Source organism: Myxocyprinus asiaticus, chromosome 25, assembly GCF_019703515.2.
Source record: "Myxocyprinus asiaticus isolate MX2 ecotype Aquarium Trade chromosome 25, UBuf_Myxa_2, whole genome shotgun sequence".
NCBI classification, from domain to species: domain Eukaryota; kingdom Metazoa; phylum Chordata; class Actinopteri; order Cypriniformes; family Catostomidae; genus Myxocyprinus; species Myxocyprinus asiaticus.
This window is the reverse complement of record NC_059368.1, coordinates 40,341,538-40,363,088: the sequence shown is the minus strand read 5'-3', so window position 1 is coordinate 40,363,088 and position 21,551 is coordinate 40,341,538. Positions and strand designations below refer to the sequence as shown.

The following is a 21,551-nucleotide window of genomic DNA, read 5'->3' as shown; positions in this document are numbered from 1 at the left end:
CTGATTATATATATTATTTATTTTCTTTTTTTTTTTCTTCTTCTTCTGTGTCACTAAGCAAAATGTTTTGCGAATATTTTTTAAATGAAAAGGGAGTTCAAGTCAGGGTTTTATGAAATAAAAGAAAAATTGTTCGTTTAAAAAAAGTCGTTGAAATCATTGATGTATGGTCGACATGGCAACCGCTCAACAAACATGGCCAACAGCAGCGTGAGCCGCATTAAACGAGTCTTTATCAACAGCATTGACACATATTCATCTAAATATATTGCCCAGGTAAGAGTTTTCTGACTGAGTGAATATAATGAATAACACGAATGAAGTTTAATGTTGGTTTGTTCAGTTTTTGTCCTCATGTGTCGTCGGGCAATCTCTGAATGATGGCGATGAAGAGGAAAAACAGGAACAGTCTTCACAAGACGCAAGTTTTCAGATTGTCGGAACAGTTGCGAATAATGATAAGGGGAAACAAAGTTTTGCACTGGAGCAATATTCGGTTAGTTTCATCCTTCATTTTTAAGGCAACATATTCATAACTTTTTAATATTGGGAAGCCGTAACATTGTTATAATAAATCATGGATGTCTACATATTCAGTATTTTTTGGCATCGTATGCCTCAGCTGTGTGCGCGTAAGGTTTTCAAACTGGGGTCCAGGGGGCCGCAATAGGGTACTAGAGTTCCGCGGAAAATTTCTGATAAATTTAAAGTGTAAAAAAAAAAATTTTTTTGTAAAAGTAAACATTTACCAAAATGGAAATTATTAAAGTTTCATTTGTTTATCTAAGGACTAAAACTGATTTCAATAGAATTAAGACAATATTTTTCTTCACATTATAAACTCAGTTTAAATGGGTCTTTACACACAAAAATATATCAGTGCCTTTGTTTTTGTTATTCAGCATATATTCAGGGGACTTTGGCATCAAAGAGTTTGAAAACCCCTGCGTTAGAGGATTTTCGGTGTAGAATACCTTACTATTTCTGCAGTAGGGTAGATCGAATGCAGTTCTTACACTGTTTGCTTTTTGCTATAGGCCATGGGTTTTCAAACTTTTTGATGCCAAGGAACCCAAAATTTTATGATCCCCTTGCTTGGGACCCCTGAAAATAGTAAACGTGATTTTATAAAGACTTCTTATTTGCTAAATTAAATAATTGCCATTTGTATTGTCATTGTACTTAAGCAAAATATTAAATTGACATTTCTTTCATACTTTCTTTTGAAGTAATGTTAGATGCATAAGCCAGAAATAAAAAGTTAAATTCAGTTCAAATTTAATTTGCTGATTGCGCCCCATTTAGTGAGCCACCGGCGCCCTCCTTTACATGGCGCACCTATGCGTTGCATACCTTGCATACACCGATCAACCACCTGCCTAATATTGTGTAGGTCCCCCTCGTGCCGCCAAAACAGCGCCAACCCGCAACTCAGAATAGCATTCTGGGATGCTATTCTTCTCACCACAGTTGTACAGAGCAGTTATCTGAGTTAATGTAGACTTTGTCAGTTCGAACCAGCCCATCTGGCACCAACAATCATCCATGCGATAATCTAATCGGTCAATCGTCTGCCAGCAGTGCATAAAATCAGGCAGATACGGTCAGGAGCTTCAGTTAATGTTCACATCAACCATCAGAATGGGGAAAAAATGTGATCTCAGTGATTTCGATCGTGGCATAATTGTTGGTGTCAGATTGGCTGGTTTGAGTATTTCTGTAACTGCTGATCTCATGGGATTTTTACGCACAACAATCTCTAGAATTTACTTTTGAATGGTGCCAAAAACAAAAAAAACATCCAGTGAGCAGCAGTTCTGTCGACAGAAATGGCTTGTTTATGAGAGAGGTCAACAGAGAATGGCCATACTGATTCAAACTGACAAAGTCTATGGTAACTCAGATAACCGCTCTGTACAATTGTGGTAAGAAGCATAGCATCTCAGAATGCTATTCTGAGATGCAGGTTGGCAGCATGAAGGGGACCTACACAATATTAGGCAATTGGTTTTAATGTTGTGGCTGATCGGTGTATATTGTTTTTGTGCCTCTGCACAGCAGTGGTAAGACGCATTCTTACCTCATTTCATCTCATATTTCAGTGTCTGAGTAGAGAGGAGCTCCTGCAGTGTCTAATGCAGTGTGATGTTATTGTGTATAATATCACTGAACACACTGATTTCATAGACGAGGCTTCATGGGCCATTTCAGGTGACAAATCCCTCACATGTATGCATTGTTAATTTAGGCTGCATCTCAAGACATATTAAGGCATGTTCAGATTGTGCCAAAAAATGCTGTCTAGTTTGGCAGCTCACTAGTTTTTGAGACATGGCCTTGAAGGAATAGTTCTCCCAAAAAATTTAAATCTGTCATTGTTGACTCACCTTCATGTCATTCCAAACCTTTTATTTTGTGGAACACAAAAGTAGAATTTTTCTGGAGAATCGCTATGCAGCTGTTGCCATGCAACAATGGTTCATTGTGACCAGGAGTTGTCAAGTTCCAAAAAAGGACAAGAACCCATAAATATAGTAAATATTACTTGCACAATCTATTCCAAGTCTTCTGAAGCCTTACAATAGTTAAGTGTGAGGAACAGAGTAAAATTTATGTCATTTCTAACTAAAAATCTGACTAAAGAAGTTTGCATTTAGCCTGTCCCTGTATCTTGATGCCAAATTGACTTTTGGTTCTCATGTGTAATTAATTGTTTTACGAGAAAAAAACAAAAACATATTGGTTTTGAATGACATGATGGTCTGTGAATGATAATAGAAGTGTAATTTCTGGGTGAACTACTCGTTTAGGGCCCTATTTTAAGAGCACTGGCGCATTGTTATGTTAAGTCATATGTGCAAAGTCAATGGGCACGGCAATGAAGTTTTGCTATTTTCAAGCAAGCATGCGCTATGTCTCGGCGCAAGTGGGTTTGGTGAAATTTCATGTGCAATGCGCTACTGGGCTGAGTCAAGTGCACTTTAATTCTGAGATTCTTCTCCGGTTATTGCACTGTTAGCGTCCTATTATGTAGTCCGTTCCCTGTCAAGCACCGGTGATATAAACAAAGGCTGCACATTGACAAGAAGTTGGTAGTGTGAATGGACTGAATGCAATATAGTGGGGGAAAAAAATCATACCAAATCCAAACATTTTACCCTCTCTACTTCTTCCACCAGCCCCTTTTGCACAATGGGTGGAAAAATAGCAATACAAATTAGATCATAAAAACTAAAATTATAAATTTATTGTAAATTTAAACATAATAATTTTAATTGAAAAATAAACCATGACCTATCGATAGTTTAACACAAATTTCATACATTTTTGTTTCATAAAATGGCTACAGCTGTGATTGTCATAATTTGATGTTCCACTATATTTTCAGAGTTTGGACATTTATTACCACCTTCTGGTGGAATCTCTAAACTGCAAATGTAGGAACTGAATTTAGACTTTGCACAGATGTGGTTCTGCAATGTCTTAGTGCAATGATCTATTTCTCAGGAAAATAGCAAATTGCGCTTTGCGCCACTTCATTACCATACAAAACACTCACAGTTTGCGCAAACACTCTCACCCATGCACACTTGCACTTTGCACTGGCACGAATATTGCACTTAGAATTAGCACACTCTCAAAAATAGAGCCCTTAATGTCATTTATTTTAATGTCAAATGATTTCATTCATACCAATATATCAAATGTTGTGTATTGGTTCTGTATTTACCGAAGCTCTGCACTCTGAAATCGAGCATTTCGAAGCCCCAAAAATATTCATCCTTCTGTCAACGATCATGACATGGGCAATGACCAAACCTGCAGATCCTGTGAGTGCTGCCTTTATATTATAATTTGCAGTGACCATGAACAGACAAACTTAATGTTCTTGATACTCTTTTGTGATTTTATCCTAAGGATGATTCTGAGATCCCCTTGACTGAAGATAATTACAGAAGAAGAAGACCACATCCAAACTTTAAAGAACACACAAGCACAGAGAAACTTGTGCTTAAACTGGGGAAAACTGTAATGATAAATCCACAATCAGGCCTGATACATTTCACATATTAATTGAATACAAAATAACTTAATATTGAAACAAGCTTCCTGGTTTTCTGTTTTAGAGAAAGTCAAAGCTGGCAACTTATGTTGTAGCGGCAGGGCTGCAGTATGGCATGGGAGAGAACATGTTCCACTTCTTCTTTAAAGTACTGGACTTACTCTAGATTGAGGGCAGCAAAATTGTCAGTAACTATGTTTACATGCACTGGAATCAGAATATCAGAATACGATTTTCCGCCAATATAATGTTTCTGAATATCTGAACACGACAGCTGGCACATGCCTGTATTAATCAGAATTTGGTCATATTCTGATTATATGAGCATCATGTCATTGCATTAACCTGTTTGTCATAATCAGATTAAGCCAATATTCTGCTTTCTAAAAATCTAAATTTGACAGCTGGTATATGCCTGTATTAATTAGAATTCTGTCATATTCTAATTATGTCAGCATCATGTCAGTGCAATAACCTGTTTTTCATAACCAGCTTAAGGCAATATTCCGCTTAGAAATCGTAATACGACAGCTGGCATGTGTTTGTGTTAATCAGAATTTGGGTCATGTGAACACATTTAAATTATTTTTTACATTTACATTACTGGTCAAAAGTTTTGAAACACTTGACTGAAATGTTTCTCATGATCTTAAAAATATTTTGATCTGAAGGCATATGCTTAAATGTTTGAAATTAGTTTTGTAGAAAAAAATACAATTTTGCCACCATATTAATTTTTCATTATAAAACTAAAATATAATTTTAAAAAAGTTTTTGAAATTGATGACTTGGACCAAATAATGAAGAAAAGCAGCCAATAAGTGCCCAGCATAGATGGGAACTCCTTCAATACTGTTTAAAAAGCATCCCAGGGTGATACCTCAAGAAGTTGGTTGAGAAAATGTCAGGAGTACATGTCTGCAAAATCTAGGCAAAGGGTGACTACTTTGAAGATGCAAAACACAGTTTTGTTTAGTCACAACATAATTCCCATAGTTCCATTTATGTTATTCCATAGTTTTGATGACTTTACTATTATTCTAAAATGTGAAAAAAACAAAAACAACAAAAAAAAAAACAATTATATAATAAAGAATAAGTGTTTCAAAACTTTTGACCAGTAGTGTATATCTGATCATGTCCAATCAAAGGTAACTTTTATATTGGAAAAAAAAAGTTAACAATTTAAAGAGAAAGATCAAGCTTGTAAATTTATGTTTTGGATTAAAGGCAGAATATGGACCATTTTTTGCCCAAAAATGAAAAATCTCATCATTTACTCACTCTCATCCCATCCCAGATGAGCATGACTTTCTTTGTTCTGTAGAACACAAATTAAGATTTTTAGAAGAATATCTCAGCTCTGTAGGTCCATACAATGCAAGTGAATGTTGGCCAGTTCCCGGTTGCATAAAGCACCTTTAGTGTAATTTTTCCCTTAAGATCACCCTAATGTTTCCCTTAAACTTAAGGGTATTGCAGGAAATAACCCTTAAGTGTTACTTAAGGGGTTTTATCCACCTTTTTCCTGAACATGGAAGTGTTCCACGATTCGACTGTTTTCATTTTCCGGACAGCCAACAATGGCACATGTAGAGCCTGAAATTCATTTTTACCCAAAGTAACACTTCAATGATTTTTGTTTTTCTCTGGATCGCTCGTTTGGGCAGTTTTTACTTGGCGTCTCAAGACCAGAAATACAAAACAGGCAATTAAAATCATCATGGCGCCGCACAGTGGTTGCTCAGGAAAACTGTGGATAGGTTAAACGTCACAATCTCTTACGATTTCCTTCAAGTATTTCCTTTTTCCTTAAGTTCACCCTTAGAAACCGTTAAGTGTTGTATAAAGCCCCTTAACTGCCATTTTCCTGAGTATTTCTTAAGGTTAGGAAAACTTCACCTTAAGTATAGGTTAAGAATTTCAAGGTTTCTAAATATGAAGAAATGGCTACGTTTATACAACCAATTGAAGAGTATAGTGTGCCCAGTCAAATGTTTCACAATAGGGAGAGCGTCTCGGTTACGTACGTAACCTCGGTTCCCTGAGACGAAGGGAACGTGACATTGCATTTATTAACGCATATGGAGAGTGCCTTCTTACATGACCTAGTTGAAACCTCTCTACAATAATGCCAATATTCTAATATTGGCTATGGTGTTTGAGCCCCACCTGTTTTGGTGTGAAACTGTCCGCTATAAAAACAGGTGCACAAACACCATTTCCTCAGAATTTCTGACTGAGAACAAGGAGCGCATCACTTGTGCCTCAAGAACTCTGATTCTTGTAGTGCGGCTAGCATTCGCAACGTTTTGTTCCCTTCGTCTCAGGGAACCGAGGTTATGTACGTAACCGAGACATTCCCTTACGACTCCGTACACTTGACATTGCATTTATTAACGCATATGGGGACCAGAATCCCATCACGCCGCACTACACAACATAACCTCCCAGAAAGGAAGCATGACACCGCAGTCTCGTGGGATGGCAACTGACATGAGTATGCCGCATTGAGTGACCCTCATGTTGGGCCAGGAGGAATATATGAACTATAGTCATATAGTATGACTTAACTCATTCACGAACCCAGTCGGGAAGGGAGTTTATTTATAATGTAAGTGCTTGTGACTTATGGTTAATTACAACGGCCTGAATGCAGGTGGTTGTGTAAAAGATGGAGAGCTCATCCTTAAAGGGAGGAGCATAAGTATATACATTTGGCCAGTGAATAGCAAGCGCTCTAAACAGAGAGGACTTGTGAAGAGAGGGACGTTTCGTCTAGGTTGTAAAACCTTGCGAATGTGTTTTGAGAGGACCATCCTGCTGCAAAACGTGTCTTGTAAGGACACACCATTCATCCATGCCCATGAGGAGGCCATGCCTCTAGTTGAGTGTGCTTTAACACCAATTGGGCAAGTCTTACACTGCGACTCATAAGCCAGGCAATTGCATCGACAATCCAGTGAGAAAGTCTTTGCTTGGAGATGGACATTCCTTTTGTGCATCCTCCATAGCATACAAAGAGCTGATCAGACAGTCTGAACTGGCGTGTATGCTCAACGTATCCATGTAGTGCCCGCACAGGACATAACAAATGCAATGATTGTGCCTCTTCCAAATTAAATGGAGGAGGGAAGAATGCTTGAAGGTGAACCACCTGCATTCTGAAGGGCGTGGTTAGGCACATAGTCTTTTCTAGGTTTGACAGTGGCTTTTAAAAAAGACCGGGGCCAAATTCCAGACATGAATTGTCAATTGATAGTGCATGTAGGTCACTGACCTGCTTTACTGAGGCCAGAGCCAGCAGCAGTGCGGTTTTAACGGAGAGCATGCGCAAATCAACAGAGTCCAAAGGCTCGAAGGGGGGGCCTGTGAGAGCTTATAGGACTAAAGTTAAGTCCCAAGTCGGGACTGTAGCCAGGCGAGGTGGGTTTAATCGTCTTGCTCCTTTAAGGAACTTTATGATTAAATCATGCTTGCCTATAGAGGCGCCGGCTTCATGTGCATGATACGCAGATATAGTTGACGGAGTGAGTCCTGCATCTAATCGCTCTTGGAGAAATATGAGAATTCCATATATGGGGCAGTTTACTGGGTCTATGCCATGTGATAGACACCAATCAGTGAACACTTTCCATTTTAGCACATAGAGGTGTATTGTGGACGGCGCTCTGGCCTGTAAAATGGTGTTCATGACGTGTCAGTTCTGCTATGTTTAGCGCGCTCCGTTCAGGGGCCACACATGCAGGTTCCACAGCTGGGTCTGGGGATGCCAGATTGTGCCTTGCGTCTGAGAGAGGAGGTACCTCCTCAGCGGTATTTCCCATGGTGAGCTATACAGCATCTCTATCATTTCCGGAAACCATGGCTGGTTGGGCCATTTTGGCGCAACCAATAGAATCATGTAATTGCGTCTGCTCCCAGCGGGACTTGTGACTTCGAGTACCAGAGGGGACTGTGGGTATTCCCCACCGAGGCAAATAGATTGATTTCTGCTTTGCCGAATATTTCCAAAATCCGCAATACAGTTTGAGGATGAAGTCTCCATTCACCCTGTATCACCCCTTGGTGTGACATATGTCGCTCTCAGGGAGATGAGATGACGCTCGCTCCATAGGAGGAGGCGACGCATCAGTCTCAACTGTGGCGGTGAATGGATGCCGCTGCCATAAATCCCATTGCTTTCTGAAGCTTTCAGTGGAAGTGTTCCCCCAGTATGTACTCCCCAGTATGTATCCGTGAGGTGTCTCAGAGGGGCGAGAACCACATCGATACACTTCGTGAATGTGCAAGGAGCCAGAGACAGTCCCAAGGGCAGGACTTTGAATTGATACGCTGTTCCCTCGAACGCGAATCTCAAAAACATCCTGTGATGTCGTACAATTTGTATATGAAAGTACGCATCCTTCAGATCTATCAACGCAAACCAGTTGTGTGGGCATACATGCAATAAGATCAGTTTTTTAGTAATCATTTTGAACGGGCGCGTTGTGAGTGCGTGATTTAAATGTCTCAAATCCAGGATCGGCCGAAGCCTGCCGTCTTTCTTTGGGACAAGAAAATAATGGCTGTAACACCCTTTTTGGGCTTGAGAATTTGGTACAATCGCTATCGCACTTTTCACGAGGAGATTGTGTATTTCAGCTCGTAACATTGCCGTATCTTCGGACGAAACCATAGAAGACAGAACGCAGTTGTAATGGGGTGGCCGGCATGCAAATTGGATCATATAACCATGTTCGATCGTTTTTTGCACCCATTCTGAAATACCCGTTAGGGCTCGCCACGCGTCCACGTAACGGGACAGAGGGCAATGGTTTGTTTACCATATGATATAATGCGTCGCTCACCATAGGGAAGCGGTCGCGCATAATGTGTGTGCTTTGAAGAGCTCTTTATTGAGAATGTGTGAGCATCTCGTGCATTTGCAATGAATGCTGTATTCTTTTTTGCATTTATTGCATTTTTTATTAAATTTTTTTAGTGCAAGACACAGGAACAACATTTTGAACAATATTGTGAACAACAATATTCCTTTCCTGACAAACAGTAGTGGGGAGATGGGGAACAGTGTTTTGTGTCTCCAATCGAGCCTTTTTTGGAGCAGACCCAGAGGGAACCACGGGCTCTGCTTTCCACTTCAAAGGGTTGTGCCTGTCAGGAGTGCTACACAGGTGCCGGTGAGGCAGCAGGTATGGGCCTTTTAGATGGCCACTGGCTCGAAACAGAGTGAGGGCAAACTGGCTGTGATGTACTCTGTTTGGGCATAAAGTGTCTCATAGCCTGTAACTGTTGCTGAGTCGCGACATAACGCTCAGCAAACTTATTCACAGAGCCGCCAAAGAGGCCGGCTGGAGACACTGGAGCATCCAGCAGAGTGGCTTTTTTCTTGTCACTCATTTCTGTGAGTTAGCCATATATCAAAATCAAATCAAATCAAATCAAATCACTTTATTGTCACACAGCCATATACACAAGTGCAATGGTGTGTGAAATTCTTGGGTGCAGTTCTGATCAACATAGCAGTCGTGACAGTGATGAGACAGTACCAATTTACAATAACATCAAATTAACACAGCACAATTTAAACATCTGATATACACATAATTACACTCAACAGTATACAAATAATAACATACACTGTACAGTATACAATACGCACTATATAGATACACATTATTCAATAAAATAAAAAATAAAAATATATAAAAAAGTATATATAGAATGTACAGTATTGTACTGTATTGACATTCAGGCTGTCGGTTGATGGTCAGTTGTTAAGAGAGAATATAATATAATAATAATATAATTTATGACAGTCCGGTGTGAGATATAAGAGTAAGGGTAATAAAGTGCAGTGCTGATGTATTTTGATCGTGGGAGATCAAGAGTTCAGAAGTCTGATTGCTTGGGGGAAGAAGCTGTCATGGAGTCGGCTGGTGCGGGTCCTGATGCTTCGATACCGCCTGCCTGATGGTAGCAGTGAGAACAGCCCATGGCTCGGGTGGCTGGAGTCTCTGATGATCCTCCGAGCTTTTTTCACACACCGCCTTGTATATATTTCCTGGAGGGAGGGAAGCTCACCTCCAATGATGTGTCTGGCAGTTCGCACCACCCTTTGCAGTGCTTTGCGGTTGTGGGCGGTGCTATTGCCGTACCAGGCGGAGATGCAGCCAGTCAGGATGCTCTCTACAGTGCAGGTGTAGAACCGTGTGAGGATGTGGTGGTTCATTCCAAACTTCCTCAGCCGTCTCAGGAAGAAGAGGCGCTGATGAGCCTTCTTCACAACGACTTCAGTGTGGATGGACCATGTGAGTTCCTCAGTGATGTGGACACCCAGGAACTTGAAGCTGCTGACTCTCTCCACTGGTGCTCCATTCATGGTGATGGGACTGTGTTCTCTGTCTTTTCTTCTGAAGTCCACCACAAGCTCCTTTGTCTTACTGACGTTGAGGGAGAGGTTGTGCTCGTGACACCAGTGTGTCAGAGTGTGCACCTCCTCTCTGTAGGCTGTTTCATCATTGTCAGTGATCTACCACCGTCGTGTCATCAGCAAACTTAATGATGGCATTGGAGCTATGTGTTGCCACACAGTCATGTGTGTACAAGGAATACAGAAGTGGGCTGAGAACACAGCCCTGTGGGGCTCCAGTGTTGAGGGTCAGTGATGAGGAGATGTTGCTGCCTATTCTAACCACCTGGCGTCTGCTTGACAGGAAGTCCAGGATCCAGCTGCACAGCGAGCTGTTTAAGCCCAAAGCCCTGAGTTTCTCATCTAGCTTGGAGGGCACTATGGTGTTGAATGCTGAGCTGTAGTCTACAAACAGCATTCTCACATAAGTGTTCTTTTTTTCCAGGTGGGAGAGAGCAGTGTGTATTGTAGATGCAATGGCATCATCAGTGGAGCGGTTGTTGCGGTAAGCAAACTGCAATGGGTCAAGAGAGAGAGGCAGCACAGAGCAGATGTAATCTCTGATTAGTCTCTCAAAGCATTTGCTGATGATGGGGGTCAGAGCAACAGGACGCCAGTCATTTAAGCAAGTTATTTTTGATTGCTTTGGAACAGGCACAATGGTAGATGTTTTAAAGCATGTGGGGACTATAGACAAAGAGAGGGAAAGGTTGAAAATGTCCGTAAAAACACGCTCTGATGACGCGGCCCGGAATGCCGTCTGGGCCCGCGGCTTTGCGGATATTTACCCGTCGGAAGGATCGGGTTACATCCGCTACAGAGACGGAGAGTGAACTAACCTCTGTAGCTTTAGCCGCGAGAGCTCTCTCTGTGAGGGCGGTGTTATTTATTATTTATTTATTATATGTTAATCCGGAACTGCCAGGTTGCCCATGGACTTGCCGATGGCCTGCACAGTGAATTTCATGGCATGCAGCGCTAAGTCTGTAACAGTGCGGAGCTCTTTGAATGTCTCTGGATCGAAGCCATGCTCATCCATTTGCTTGAGGAGCTTGGTTTGAAATACCTGGGTCACCGCCATTGCGTGGAGTGTTGGTCCAGCTTGTCCTGCCACTGAATAAGCTTTTCCCGCCAGTGCAGACGTTTGTCGACACGGTTTGGAAGGATGTATGGGGCGTGTTTTCCACGGCCTGTTACTCACTGGGCAGAGGTGTGCCGCTACCACCTCCTCCACAGGGTTTTCTTCCCCGTGATCCACATTAGAGAGGATGGCGTCACTGCTTGAGAGCGCCGAGAAGGGCATGCGCCAGGACTTAGACAGTTTGTTATAAACTTCAGGGAAGAATGGGGCAGATTTGCGGGACGTTGCCGTTTGACAGTGTCCGGACTGCAGGAACCATTCATCAAGGCAAGGCTGTTCAAGTTCCTCTGGGGGAGACCACTCAAGGTGAAGCTCTTCGACCGCCCTTGTAAGGACGCGGAGTATCTCCCTGTCAGTGGCACGTGCACGTTCCTCGCCCTCGCTGGGGGTAAGGGCGGCAGCATCATCCACTGACCACTCGCCTGATGCAGTGAGAGACATGACATCGTCATTATTATCCCCAGCGTCAGAACAGCTGAACGAGACGAGGCCGCCTGCTCTTCCAGAAGGCCGGAGCTTGTCTCGCACATAGCGTATTTGAAAAAATGCGCTTCGTAGAGATTGAGGGGCTCGCGGGGTGTGTGCCACCATGAGGACCATCTCAAAGTCGTCCTGCTCAACCTCGTGGCCTCAATGTGCCTCCTTGTGTGAATCCTCGGGTATCACAGAAGAGGTGGGTGGGAGTGCACATGAGGCTGAATCGTCCCTTAGAACGAGGGGGATTTGCGAGCAAAGCGTCTTGAGACTCATGCCCTCACAGGACAGTCTGTCTCCATGAGAGCTGTCTCTGCGTGGGCCGGACAGTAAAGGCAGCTCTCATGCTGATCTGATGGTGGGATGTGCCTCTTGCACAAGGAACACTTCTTTAAAAAGACGCGAACACGTAAGTGACTCTTTTAGATATATAAATATATAAATAAATATATATTTATATTTATATCACACAATATACAATACACAATTGCTTTGTAAGGATACACAAACCCTGCCGAAGCGCTGCGGGGAATCAGGATGCTTAGGCCCGTTCACCAGCGAAACATCAAGCGGCAAGGCAGTGTGATGTTCGCTGAAGCACTGCAGGGGAGCGGAAAGTCTTTCTGCAAAGATTCCGCCCGCTGACTCGTGTATATCGCCGGCAAGGGTAGAGGGCTTTTAGATGAGATGATCACTGTCTTGAAGGAAGAAATTCTGAGGAAATGGTGTTTGTGCACATGTTTTTATAGCGGACAGTTTCGCGCCAAAACAGGCGGGGCTCAAACACCATAGCCAATATTAGAATATTGGCGTTATTGTAGAGAGGTTTCAACTTGGTCATGTAAGAAGGCACAACCCATATGCAGTAATAAATGCAATGTCAAGTGTACTGAGTCATAAGGGAACCTTTTCAAGTTTAGACCATTTTAGCGATGGAAAAACTGTTACAGGAGTACAGATTTGATGGTTACGCAATAAGAGAAATTGCTTACAAGCTGGAGGGTGATCTAATAGCAACACACACAAACCAGAAATGTACCCATTATTATCTGCTCTCTGCATCTTTATAAACTGTACGAATGGATGCATTAAAATCATACCGCAAGTTCATTTGTGATATATCGCAAATTTAGATTTATATATATATATATTTTACACCCCTACTGACCAGACCACCACTAAAATTCTTATTTTGGTGTGGCGAAGTTCTCTACACAGTATACATCACACAGGAAAAATGTGTATACACAAAAAAAGTGTTTGAATCGATAAAATTTGAGGATTATACCTCAAATACAAATGGAAATCAATCCACATATCCATATCCTCCAAAAAATTTGTTTGAAAAAATATTTATGCAGCAATCATAAACGACTGTGATTGGTGCATCCTGAAAAGTGCTGTGAAAACTAACAGGTGACACGTGACAACGCCGTTTATGCACTGCTTCAGAAGAGGTTGTACAATAATTTACACATTAATAATGATACTGAGAAACTTTAGTCAAATCATTTTTATTTGTATAGTGATTTTCACAACACAGCTTTACAGAAAATCATGCTTTAACAGAAAATGAAACTGTAATATCTATACAGTTTTAGAGTCATCATTGTGTAGTTTGATCAAATATGATTGTAAATTGTGTATAAAAATAAATAACTAAATAATAATTGTATTTAGAACTCCAGTAAGCAAGCCGAAGGCGACTGTGGCACGGAACACAAAACTTCATATGATGTTGGTTAATGGAGAAAAATAACCTTGGGAGAAACCCGGCTCATTGTGGGGGCCAGTTCCCCTCTGGCAAAACAACATGAATATAATGCCAATATTAGTTATTTGTGTGCAGTGCAAGTCATGGATTAAAATTAGTAAACTAAGTAAGTGTTAAGAGCCAATATTTTTTATGAACTGTAAGATTAATGACTAATGTCTTTGAGTTCATCCTGGATTAACTGCAGAAGCTCACATAGATGCATTGTCCTTTGTTAGTTGGTTGATGAACGCTTTTGTTGGCAATTAATTGATAGTCTATATATTTCATTTTAATAGTGTAGTCCATCATTAGACCAAAGTGATGCAGGCAGAGATCAGTGAGGTGCATCGCAGGTCAACCGGCAGATAATTTCGTTGAGGTCTATTCTAAGTCCAAGGTTCAGGCAGTGGCATATGAAGTATCCCATGCCTTGTGGTTGGAGTTGCCATCAGTTCATCCCCTGAAGTCCATCGTAATAGACTGAAGTGATGTCTGGCTGGCACCGGCTGCATTTAGTCATCATCTCTCAGAGACAGATAGCAGTGGAATCTGACACCAAGCAGGAACGGAGCTGGATCTGGCCGGCTTTGGTAACCTTGGGATATGAATCCCGAGGTTGAGACAGGGGAAACAAATGGAATAATATTAGCGTAGATGCCATTCAGTTTTTTGCAGAGTTATAGATCATGAAAATGTCTCTGGTTCTGGCAGACCTAACTAAAGCAGCCTAATTGTGGGTTGATGGATAAATTAGATGAATGCCTGGCTAAATAGATGAGTCTCCAGTCTAGACTTAAACTGAGTGTGTCTGCGTCCCAAACAGTATTCCATAGTTTAGGAGCCAAATAGGAAAAGAATCTACCTCCTTTTGGGGATTTTTATATTCTAGGAACTATTAACAGACCAGAAAGAAATATAGCATGGTAGAAGGTCACTTAAATACTGCAGAGCTAGACCATTCAAAGCTTTGTACGTAGTTAACAAAATTTTACAATTAATACGAAATTTAACAGGTAGTCAATGTAACAATGATAAAATGGGGCTAATGTGATCATATTTCTTGGTTCTAGTCAGGACTCTGGCTGTTGCGTTTTGAAATAATTTAAGTTTATTTATTGAACTTGCTGGACATCCTCACAGTAATGCATTTAATAGTCTTTATAATATGTTTATTTTAAAGTTAAAGTATTTTCTATGTGGTAAAATTGCCCAAGTGTTGGTCAGGACCATTTCCGATCTTCTGAAAGTTGGCAGAGACATGTCGAGTCCATGGTAACAGTAGTTTATCACAGTAAAATCTTGCTCACTGTAGTAAATTCCTCAAAAGTTTCCCTTACCTAAGAGAAGTGTCTAAGGAATTATATGTAACACCCTCAACTCATTCCCTCAGGTAAGGGGAAATCACGCTTTAAGTGTTATACTTAAGGGAAAAACTTTAGGTGTTTTATGCAACCAGGCACAGAACTTTAGAGCTCCAAAAAGCACATAAAGGCAGCATAAAAGTAATCCATACGACTCCAGTGGTTAAATCCATGTCTTCAGAAGTGATACAATAGGTGTGGGTTAGAAACAGATCTATATTTAAGTCTTTTTTTTTATTTTTTATTATAAATCTCCACCTTTGACCAGTTCGACCAATAGGTGGTGATATGCATGAAGAATGTACAAAAAAAATAAAAGAATGTGGAAGTGAAAGTGACTATTCCTTTAATCTCAAAAGTATGTACATACAAATATGGTCAGTATTAAAATCAAAGTTTTTACCTACATTTTGTCTTCCCCTCAGTCAGCTTGGCTTGGAGAGCTTAGCAGCATTCCTATTTTTGGGCCTGGGACAAATATCATTCCTACCATTCACATATACGACCTTGCAAGGTTTGAGAAAATTCATAACAAGTCAATCATTGTTGCATATGTGTTGATTGATGTTTTTAGTCTTGTTTACATTTCCATATTTTGTCATTATTTGTATCTTTAGAGTGGTTCAAAATATCATCGATCGCAAACCAAAGACATACTACTTCATCGCTGTGGATGAATCCAATAACACTTTTGAAGACATTGTGAAAGTATAAAATCATTACACAATCCATATTTCTAGCCCTGTGTAATTTATCACCTTCTGGTGTACTGAATGTACAGTAATTACTTAGTGGTGTTTGTTAAGGCAAGTGTCACTGTTGCTATTGCTCGTCTCATACTTAATGGTTTAAGGGATTTCAACAAACCCCTAACCCTAAGTATTAAACTTTGGTGTGTAACTCACACCATAAATGTAGTTACTAAGCATGCAGCTCTATCTTTCCTTAGGCCATTGCCTCTGCCCTGGGCTCTGGTAAAACAGAAAAAGTTACCAAGGAGGATGCCTATGGAGCAAAGGCATTTATGGTATGCTGTTTCATTTAAACACACATTTTTTTTCTATGTTATTAAATAGAATAGGATCATAATTTCATACTTTGTGTATTTTCGCAGGAAACTGACCTGCATTATCTGAATGTCAATCTTCGGGCTGAGTCTGTTTTCTTAAAAGAGAGATTCAACCTCCGCTGGGATTGTGAAACTGGAATAGTTGATAACATATTGCGTGTGGTGGAGGAATACAGACAAACACGGCAACTGTTGGTGAGAAATACAGTGTGCGTTGCAAGATGGTGTGCTTTGACAGCACTTGTTGATGGTTAACGCTGTGTGTAACTTCCAGCTCCAAGGTAGAGAATGAACAGTTTGTGAGCTCAGCAGACTTGATAACCATAGTGTATGCCAAATGCCATAGTTGCTACAAAAGTCTGAGACAACACTGAAGAATCTAGGATTCAAAAATTCATTTAAACCTGAAAATGGAAAGGATTTGGAAAGCTTTATATAAAAAGAAACATTATGACGTAAAATAAATAATAAATATTTTTTTCTTCCATTGAAGCACGCAGTACAGTATACTCTTTGGAACATTCTCAAATAATGCTGGATAACTTGATCATCATGTTTTGCATAAACTTGTGGAGTCCATGTTTACAAGCATGCTTAGAAGTTTCTCTTGTTTTATTGTTTTCAGCCAATAAAAATCTGTCTTCTTGGGCCCCCTGCTGTTGGAAAAAGCTCAGTTGCTGTAAAGTTGTGCAAATATTACAAACTTCAATATATTAACGTCAAGGAAGCCATTGAAGAGAAAATCAGACAACTGGTGAGTGAGAGCTACATAAGAGCTTCTATAAGATTTATGAAATATGGGAGGGGATATACAGTGGCCACAAAAATATTTGTAAATTTAAGTCACAAATATTAAGGGATAGTTCACCCAAAAATGTAAACTCTCTCATGATTTACTCACCCTCCTGGCATCCCAGATGTGTAAGACTTTCTTTCTTTTGCAGAACACAAATTAGTTAAAATAATAAAACAAAGATATACTACTTAAAATTATTTGGACACTTTCTGGTTGTAAAATGTTAGTGGAACATGTCCATAGTTAAAGTGAAGAATTACACCTGTGGTTAATCTGCTGTAACTACATGCACTAAAAATCCCCTTGGCTTGGGACCTGTTAGTTAAAGGTGCATTCAGTATTTTTTTTTTAAATATATGTCAAAGTAACTTACATTGGCTTACAGTGAGGCCTAGTGGCCTGGAAGCCATATATATATATATATATATATATATATATATATATATATATATATATATAATATTTGGACACATAAGCATCACTGATGTCTGAATGTAATTAGGGGAAAAAATTACTGTTCTAATTACATTCAGACATCAGTGATGCTTAAGTGTCCAAATACTTTTTGGGGACATTTCAGGATTTCTCATATGTAATATGATGTAATATGAATGTTTACGTTTTTAGGAGGAACAGCTTGAAGGAAATGAGATAAGTGAGACTGAGGAACTGCTCACTGCTGCTCAAAAAAAGCTTGAAACTCTAAATAACAACATGCTTCAGAATGACGGTATCCATGAATGAAGCTTTGACACTATACTTTACATTATAGATTTATATGTCTATAAAAGTATGTGAAAAGTTGTTCACCATTGTTCCCAAAACTTTTATTGTATAATGATTGTATATATCAGAAAATAATACATGTAATGAATATATGATATAGCCAGTGTTACTTAATTAGATGTGTTTTGTTTTCTCATAGGCAAGTTGGATGACCAACATGTAATACCTATCATAAGAGAGAGGCTAAACGCAATACCTTGCAGGAATCAGGGGTTTGTTCTGGATGGCTACCCAAAGAGCTATACGCAAGCTAAAGATCTTTTCCATGGTTAGCTACAGCATATTCTTCTTAAACAAGAAAATCTCAAATGGAAATCTGAAGTCTTCATCTGTAGCTTGTAAATGTTTTACAGATGAAAGTGTGGAGGCAGAAGATATCAGATCTACAATACCCCAATATAACAAGATGTTGATTCCAGGTAGGTCATATACAGACATAATTCACTTCTTTTATTTTTTTTTTAAATTATCTTGGATGTGGAAGACAGTTAAGAGTTCATTCTTAACTAGGGGAGACCAGGGTTGGTTGGCTACAGGGGTTGGTTGGCACAGAGTTAATTTCTGGTAATTTTGTGATTAATTTCACAAGTGTAAGATCTACAGTTAATATTCACCTTCTTGCCCTACACTGATTGATTCTATCAGGGAATTTGAACACTGTAAAAACTCTCCGTAATTGTTGCGGTAAAAGAATGTAAAAATGCTACAGTTAAAAAAAAAATTGAATCAGTTAATGGGTAATTACCAACCGTAGCATACATGTTAAAAAGTAGTGCTTTTCATGGTAAACTATTGTTGAACATATGGTAAAAAAAATTTTTTTAATAATAATTGGGTGTTTCCAGAAGTCCCTGCGTGACCCATGACATTTCATTACATTTTTATGGGAATAGTTATGTTTCTTCTTATTTTTAATATCAGTTGTGTACATTGGGGTGTTCTGTGTTATATTTTATGTAGTTTAGTTAATGTTTATTGCATTATTTTAGCATCATATGTGTTACCTTGATGGTGATGTGTGTTTGGGTGAGTGACACTGTGCACTGTCTCGACATGTGTATTAATCATTGCTCCTGGAAGTGTCACTCTATTTTTATGGTAAATTTCTGACAACCACGTTGCCAGTTTTTTGTTTGTTTTTTTACAGTGAAGGTTCAAATCTGTTAGGGTGAAGAAGGGATTAAACCCTTGTGTTAAAATATTATAGAAATAATACAGTGAGAGATTTTTCACGATCCACTCAATTACCGATTGATAAAATCAAGTCCTGTCATTAATTTTTTTCTTTATCCTGTTTCACAAAAATTTCACATTATTGAAGTAAAATTCCATAAAGTTCATCCAGCTCAACTAGTAGGGCATGGCGCTGCCAACATCAAGGTTACGGATTCAATTCCTACAGAAAATGTATATCCTAAATGTACTTTAAATCGCTTTGGGTAAAATTGTCTGCCAAATGTGTACATGTAAAATGAGTTGCAATGTAGTTTCATGCTGATTTTATCAACCATTGGCCCTTTCCTCTACAGAATTCATCTTCTCACTTGATGCCACTGATACATTTCTTAAAGAGCGTGTTCAGAGTCTTCCACAGAGTGTAGCAGAAGAGATGCACTATACCCAACATGAGTTTACAGACAATCTTGCAAAATTCCGGGAGGCTTCGGCAGAAGACGAGTCTGTGCTGGACTATTTTGATGAACTGGAAATCCACCCTGAACACATCGGTTAGGCACAGAAACTGTCACTTATTCTTGTGCTCAGTGAGAAAATAGTACATAAATAAGTTGACTGTTTTAAAGCAGCTTAATTTCAAGAATTTCACTCACTATTGCACTGGTGTATATGGTTGTGTGACAATAAAAGTGATTTGATTTGATTTTTGTTGATGTTGTTGTTGTTGTTGAGAATAGTATTTGCTGCTGTACTTTCCAGTGATCGCCAGTGTTGATGACTGTGAGAATGTGGCCGTGTTGAAGAAAATATTTAAGACAGTGGGGCGGCCGCTAAACTACGGTTTGACCCCAGAGGAAATGGAGGAAGAGAGGAAGAGGAAGGAAGAGGAGTGGCACCAGCAGCTCAAACAGGATGAAACTGAGAAGGAACTCAGGGAGATTGAGCATAATGCAAAAATAACTGCTCAAATAGAGGAATGGGTAAATTTTGACTCATTTTCATGCAAATTAACAATCCTTTGCCCTTACCCTAACACTGAAGATGAACCACAACCACAAGAACAGTTTGCATAAGTCAACAACAGTTTTCTCCTGTAATATTTACTGTTTACACCTCTAGTCAAGTATAATCATATTCTATCACTACTTTAACCCATTAAATTACTTTCTCTGTTATAAATACCATATATATATATATATATATATATATATATATATAATTTTTATTTTTTTGTAGATCAAACTTAACCCAAAACCATTTCACATTTCTTAAAATTTAGCCTTAAATTCCAAAGGTGATAACAAGAAATGGGAGAAATATAAATGCAATGGGGGTCAGATTTGATTTCTTAGTAAGGAGGGCTAAAGGTCAATCTATAAAAAGTTAATAAGAAAATGCATTGTTTTTTACATAGGAATGACTACATTGTTGAGCTTGTTATGGATGTGTATCTTCAGAACAGGAATGTGATGGAGGTGAAGAAGCAGGAACATGAGCTGTTAGAGATGAGATCCATCCCCATGAGACATTACCTGATGAAATATGTCATGCCCACTGTCACACAAGCACTGGTGGAGTGCTGTAAGATCAAGCCTGATGACCCTGTGGATTTTGTGGTAACACTTGTCTCATGATATTCATATCATGTGCTCTATAAATAAATAAATAAATATTTATTTAAGCTTACTGGATGTCATACTGTCTTTACTCTGTTTCAGGCTGAATACCTCTTCAGGAACAACTCAGTTGATTAGCCCATTCTGCTATACTAATTTAACATACATTAAAGTCATTTCATGAAAAGTATGTTTATTTGTCTTTATTTAATGCCTTATTGTTACAGTTCAAATAAAATAAAAAAATCAAATCACATTTATTGTCACACAGCCATATACACAAGTGCAATGGTGTGAGAAATTATTGGGTGCAGTTCCGATCAATATAGCAGTCGTGACAGTGATGAGACATATACCAATTTACAATAACATCAAATTAACACAACACAATTTAAAGTCTAATATACACATAATTACACACACAACACAATATACAAATAATAACATACACTGTACAGTATACAATACGCACAATATAGATACACATTATTCAATAAAAATAAAAAAGTATATATAGTAGTATATATAGAATGTACAGTAGGTTGTATTGAACTGTATTGACATTCAGGCTGTCGGTTGATAGTCGGTTAAGAGAGAATATGTATAATAATAATATAATTTATGACAGTCCGGTGTGAGATATAAGAGTAAGAGTAATAAAGTGCAGTGCTGATGTATTTTGATCGTGGGAGATCAAGAGTTCAAAAGTCTGATTGCTTGGGGGAAGAAGCTATCATGGAGTCGGCTGGTGCGGGTCCTGTTGCTGCGATATCGCCTGCCTGATGGTAGCAGTGAGAACAGCCCATGGCTCGGGTGGCTGGAGTCTCTGATGATCCTCCGAGCTTTTTTAACACACCGCCTTGTATATATTTCCTGGAGGGAGGGAAGCTCACCTCCGATG

General features: G+C 39.4%; 1 protein-coding gene across 2 annotated transcripts; it reads left to right on the top strand.

Moving 5' to 3' along the window:
- The first annotated feature begins 132 nt into the window (after positions 1-132).
- ak7a (adenylate kinase 7a) lies at positions 133-20,837 on the top strand. Of its 2 annotated transcripts, none has more exons than XM_051654757.1 (18): positions 133-276; positions 404-496; positions 2,103-2,211; positions 3,736-3,830; positions 3,919-4,029; positions 4,128-4,211; positions 15,633-15,721; positions 15,825-15,915; positions 16,157-16,234; positions 16,322-16,471; positions 16,902-17,030; positions 17,700-17,802; positions 17,998-18,126; positions 18,212-18,277; positions 19,388-19,585; positions 19,794-20,014; positions 20,492-20,650; positions 20,753-20,837. In XM_051654757.1, exons 1-18 carry the CDS (start codon positions 163-165, stop codon positions 20,786-20,788), a joined length of 2,055 nt encoding a protein of 684 aa, XP_051510717.1. In that variant the 5' UTR covers positions 133-162; the 3' UTR covers positions 20,789-20,837. The 2 variants fall into 2 exon arrangements, with proteins under 2 accessions (XP_051510717.1, XP_051510716.1); XM_051654756.1 differs by having other exon boundaries at positions 344-496.
- Positions 20,838-21,551: the final 714 nt, after the last annotated feature.